This window comes from Crocodylus porosus, unplaced genomic scaffold (assembly GCF_001723895.1).
Source record: "Crocodylus porosus isolate Cpor-Errol unplaced genomic scaffold, CroPor_comp1, whole genome shotgun sequence".
Classification (NCBI taxonomy): Eukaryota; Metazoa; Chordata; order Crocodylia; family Crocodylidae; genus Crocodylus; species Crocodylus porosus.
The window spans coordinates 6,172,179-6,178,178 of record NW_017728928.1 but is presented as its reverse complement, the minus strand read 5'-3'; the positions used below and the strand labels follow the sequence as shown (position 1 = coordinate 6,178,178).

At 43.3% G+C, this 6,000-nt stretch overlaps 1 protein-coding gene across 1 annotated transcript in view; it reads left to right on the top strand.

The window, feature by feature from the left end:
- RHBDL3 (rhomboid like 3) overlaps positions 1 to 6,000 on the top strand; it is a 107,636-nt gene that overhangs the window by 79,007 nt on the left and 22,629 nt on the right. The window contains exons 4-5 of the mRNA XM_019542413.1: positions 1,495 to 1,719; positions 3,054 to 3,202. Of these exons, the coding sequence (XP_019397958.1) occupies positions 1,495 to 1,719; positions 3,054 to 3,202 (374 nt within the window). The remainder of the gene's footprint in view (positions 1 to 1,494; positions 1,720 to 3,053; positions 3,203 to 6,000) is intronic.

Below are 6,000 nucleotides of genomic sequence, written 5' to 3'. Positions count from 1 at the left end.
ATGTAAAAGTGCCACACGGCAGTTATACAAAAAAGAGAAAATAATATAAAATATATGCTTTTATACAAAGATAATATAAAACAGTTATATGCTAAATAATATAAAATAGTTACAGTTAGGGGTTATCTCAGTTTCATTGGAAGTTAGTTAGGGTCTGACTTTTTTTCCTGACAGGCTAGGCATAACATTGCATATGTCTAACTTGTGAGTGCAGTTGCAATTGGGAAATTGCATGCTCAAAAAGTTAATTAGCTAATTCTGTACACATTGCATATATAAATGAGGCACGCTGTGGTGAGTCTCGACTGGAAATCTGCCCCTCTGTTTATAGCTCTAACCCTTTCCACAACAAAATTACTCATCTGTTGCATGCTTACCATAGCTAGGAGGGGCTGACTACTAGTTAAATCTGAATCCTCCCATGTTGCTAGCATAGTCATTTTTGCTCATGACAGAAGTGTATCATTTCCCTCCCCTGGTCTCTTGTGGGCTAAGATCAAGTGTAGTTTGCTGCACTGGTCTGTTTCCTGGGCGTAGATGACCTTGAATGGCATTGTGTAGTACAGGGTGGAGACCTGTCCACCCCTTGGACAGGTGGGCAGAACACCTTACAAGACTCTACTATAACCTCCCAATGGGAGGATCTCAGCTACACACCTATTTTATGGAAATGGAAGATTCCTCCCTAATTTGCTTCTTTGGTCTTTGGGCTAAGGGCAAGTGAGACTCGGGGACATCCGAACTCTAAGACCTCTGATCTTGGAGCCTGTACATAGGTTGCCTGTTATGTATTTGGGAGTATCTGAAGCCCCAGACTGAAGAGTCTGGGATGGAGGATACTTGCTGGTGGCAGCACCAACTGGACTTGAATGACTGAGTTCTGCTCAGTTGATAGAGTTTGGAACTGATTTGGCCAATTCAGCCTGAGACAATTTTTTTTTTAATTGCCCCTCTGTGGTAAAGTAGTACAAGTTCCTAGGAATGGGAATGTCAGTGCATATCAGTCTGTAAATGGACATCATTTGCAGCAGAGAGAACCCCTGCCCTGCAGAGCTCAAACAGCCTGAGCAGGTACGTTATAGGATGCCTTATGGACTGCTTTATGGACCAGGTGGCTTGTTCAGATTCCTGAAGGAGGATGTGAGGGGGTGTATATTGGTGGGCAGCTGGTTCTGAAGGGAAGGAAGTTGAGAACTGGATAAGTTGGAAAAGGGAACTGCTCAGATGATGGGATTGGGAAGAACCCCATGTTCATATTCTTGCCCACTTCCAATAGTCTCAGACCCTTATATTCAGTTTTCCCATGCCTGTCATCCTGAACCTTACCTAAGGTGACTCCAGCCTAATAGTATTTGCTCTTCTGCTCTTGCTGGGCCTTGGGTTCAGATGGCTGCAGCCTAGTAGCAACTGTCCAGCAGTGCCCCCACCCCCTCCTAAAGAGACTTTTCCTGTGCCTTTGTTTGGCCTTATTGCTTTTCCTTTTCTTTCTTTCAGATGAGTAACAAAAGGTCGAATAGCTTCCGCCAAGCTATTCTGCAAGGGAACAGGAGGCTGTGCAGCAAGGCGCTGCTGGACGAGACAGGACTAAGCCTGTCCCAGCGCCTGATTCGACATGTTGCGTATGAAACCCTGCCCCGTGAGATAGACCGAAAGTGGTACTATGACAGCTATACCTGCTGCCCTCCACCCTGGTTCATGATTGCCATCACCATTGTAGAGGCAAGTAAACCTACTGCACTGCTCCTGAAACCCAAGTGTTTCTGTCTCTCTCTCTCTCTCTCCCCCTCTCTCTCACACACATGCACACATGCGCGCATGGCACCTCCCTCACACATGCGGCACCTGCCTCTCTGGACAGAGGTTACTGCTAGTCCAGACCTCTGTGCTAGTTTGGTGATGTTCAGGGAGAGGGGCTGGGAAGAAACAAGCGTGTTCTCTGTCTCCTGTGTCCTCATGTAAAAGAGAGGCTTTGAGCCCACATCTCCAGAAGTGGAAGCTTGGGGCTTTTCCTCACTGTTTCCTACTGCAGTTGTTGGCTTGGTACCTCAACAAGGCTATAAAGTTATGCGTAAGCTAGTGGTCTATGGGTTTTGGCAGAGGTTTGTACAATGATTCAGTCAGCTGGTTAGAAGACCTAGAATCTTGAGAGCTTTGGGTTCATTTCCCTTCTGCTTTAGCTTCCTAGTTAGATAAAAATTAGTTTCTATATCATTTATTACACACATAGTGATCTTTTGCATAAGGACATAAAAATCTCAAGTTTTACATGGACACTAAAAACTTCCCTAGCACTGTTCCTGAGGCTTCAGTGTTTGTCTTACTTTTCAATAAAAAGTGTCCCTGTCCCTCACCATGCATGGGTTGGTTTCCTTCTTTTCCCCCATGTGATAGCTACATTTCAGTGGTGATCAACTTTGGGATCTTTTGTAGTGAAGGTTGTATATAAATCTGTGGGTTTCATTTGTTTCTGAAGTTTTAAAATATTGTATCTTAATTAGACTTGGTTAGTCTGTGAAAACATGTATAGCTTGAAAAAAATAAAGCAGAGCTTGTTCAGGAGTACAGATCCAATTAGGTCTTATAGAAAAATTATAGTGAGCATTATACTGAAAATCAGAGAGATGGAGTTTTGAAAATTTACTTAGTATAAAAATACTTTAAAAAATTCTTAATGTAGCCTCCATTCTTGGGATGACAGAAAGTGGACTCATTATTTGGAAAAGCTAAACTGATTAGCTGGTTGGTTTTATCACTCATCTACAAAGGAGACCTCAACTCAGCAGATATACGATGCTCAAAGGTTCTATGAAATAGTATGAACGGCTCTCACAAGAATTGAAAAGGGACCAAACTGGACATGTATGGAGCACCCTCAGCTCCACTGACTCCACTGCTTCAGGGGGCATTAATAGTGCCTGGTACGTGATAGAGAGTGGTTGGAAACACTCAAGTCATTAGAGTGTTCCCCAAAGCAGAAACCTTGTGATCATAGCCATTAGTAGTTTACATGAGTGGATACAGTGTTTAACTGAGGAATCTCCCTGATCTTCCAGGTTGCCTTTTTTCTTTACAATGGAGTGGTGCTGGACAGATTTGTGCTGCAAGTCACCCATCCTTTATACCTAAAGAACTCACTGGTTTATCATCCTCAGCTCCGTGCTCAGGCCTGGAGGTACCTAACCTACATATTCATGCATGCAGGGTAAGTATTGCACAGGCTTTGGAGACCCCCACAGCTGTTTCGAGAGAGAGAGAAACAGAAACTCTGGATGATTTAGAACCTGATTTTGAAAAGTGATTTTTTTCAATTGCAGATGAATGACCCATGCAGTAAAACAAGTCAAACACCCTTGAGGGACATATTGAAGTAGTGGCTGCTGTTTCTTCATCTGTCCTGGAGGTGGGGTTGGAAGTGGTGATTAAATAGGTGGTGCTTTTCTTTTGAGTCAATAGTGAACTAATAACCTCCCACATACACATGCCTCTCACTCCCCATCATCAGTAGCTCTGCCCAAGTAGACCTGGAAGAGTAGGGAGGGGGAAAAAACATCTACTAACACACACACACACATGAATTTCACAAAGAACTGTGATGTGTTTGTTGGTAACAGGGTGTCAAAGGGTTCCCTGTCAAGTGGTTGCTTTGTCAGGACAACTCTGGGCTTGTCTGCTCTCTGAGAGAGTCCCTCAAAGGCAGCCTAAGAATAGCTTCTATAGCCTGAAGGAGCCCAGGCTCCTTCTCACTGTGAGATGCCAGCCTTTCTGTCTGTCACGTTCCCTGGTACTCTGTGGCCCTGAATTTGAGAGTGCCTAATGACTTCTTTTTAAAATGAGAAAGTAGACTCCCTTCAGCCAGTAGGGTCTTTTGAACGGCTGGAAAGAACAAATGAATGTCCCTGCTTTGCTAGAGAATAGCTTCCTGAGCTTGTAATTGGTCCTGGACACAAGATCTCACCCGGATATTTGGAATAAACATCATATGTAACACCCAAGATTAAATTCACTTGTTCTAAGGGCAGGCCAGAAAAAGAAAGAAGGAATTTTCATACCAATGTCTCCAGAGTGCTAAATACCTCCAGAAAAAGCCAGGTCCAAATATACCTCAAACCGAGGAGTGGGAAAGTTGGGAATGTAGAAGGTAGAGAGGGGCACACTTCTACTGGCCACAGATTTCACATGCAAAGTGTGAGGAGGAAGGAAGTATTTCACTAACAGCAGCAAGTTACTCTGTGTAAACTACTGAGCAGCCACTAATTCTTCCTACTGTATACATACCTACCTGCTTTTTATATGCTTGCATGTCTGTTGTATAGCTTTTACCATCAGTCAGGATCACACATAGCTGTGGGTTCCTTAAAAATGAAAGCTGGGGGATAATGTAAAATCATTTGCATTTATATTTCTTCTGTGTTCATTGCAGCATGGTTTTCTTATCCATGAAATATTTCTTTTCTGCTTCAGCAAGCAGAAGTATGGCATAATTCACACCTATTTGAAAAATTCTCAAGTTCTTTAATTACCAAGTTTATTTCACACCCGTGCCTGGTTTCTGAGGGAAGTGGTAATGAAGACATAGTAGCTAATGTCTAACCTTTGTAAATATTCCAGATTTATCCCAGAGAGCCTTATTATTTCTTCAGTGTATTCTATATCATGTAGATACATAACCATCAAAATTATGCACAGTCCTACTTGCATCATAAACCCAGTAGTATTTTTTTTTTATGAGGAAGTAGTATCAATAGTTAGGTGGCTAAATGATCATTTATTGTCAGCTGATTTGTTACGTTCCTTCCCTACCAGAGAAACGGATAAATTCTGAAAAGGGAATAATCTTTTTACTGTGGACTCATTATTCTCATCTAATTTTCGAAGGGCAGGTTAATATAATGGTGTGGAGACTATTGTTGTTATAGTTCCTGCTGAGACTTTAAAATGGTAATTTGGACTCCTCCTTAATTTACTGCACTTGTAGGCCTTTCTGTGTGTGCCGGTGACAGTCAGAAGGTGTTGAAGAAGGCAGTTGCTAAGGCTGGCTTGCTGTGCTTTTAGAAAGATTCCAAAAATGTACTGTGTGTGCCTCAGTCCTGATGGAAAGAGCTTTATCAGAGGCCTGGGGGGCAGGCAAAGTTGTAAATTTTGGCCTTCATGCTTTCATGTTGATTATCTGGGGCCTGCCCATTCGTAACACTGCCATAACTAATGACTTGCATTGATTCTCAGCCCTGTTTGTTTGGTCCCAGAGAAGACTAAGACCCCAATAAATCAACCATATTGTCATTTCAAGAATGGCACTTTTGGAGCTGAAGAAAGCTAATTATGTTTTATTGGTGCTTCTAGAGTACAAAACCTCGGTGCTCTTAGCTGGATAGGAAAGTGGGATGCATGGATCACTCCTGGAGACATTTTTCATGAACAAGCTTGTAACGGAGCAACTGATACAGCTTTCAGGGTCTTCAGCTAGAATCAGCTCTCACAAAGGCTGCTTTTTTTAACAAAAAAGACAAGTGCTTTGTTTGACATTTTCTACATTTTAGCTCCAAACCTCTATTTTTTCCTGTGAAATGAGGTCCCTAAGGGCACTGTGCTGGCCCCAGCAGCCTTATCTGGGGTTATGGGAGCCTTGGGGAGCTGCAGCCGCAGTGCTTCTGCAGCAGGGAGTCTGGATGGCAGTTGGAGTGCAACTCCGGCTAGCCCGGCTCCAGTTTTGGGCAGTGCACATGACTCGCCCCACTTCTTTTTTTTTTACTGTGGATATTTTTGACCCTGGGATCTCCTGGGGCCAAAGAAACCCCCTGTGCTGCAAAGTAGCTGCATGGGAAATGCCTGCATGTGCAGTGTGTGGCACCACACAGAGGTCTGCGGTGCCACATACCGCATGTCTGCACTTGTCTGGACATGGCCTAAGATGTTTTTATTCCTCTTTGCAATTCTCTGACCTTTGCTAGTCGCTCTTGTGTTCCTTGTACATCACTGAGCAGAGTGGATGTGAGAAAGAGA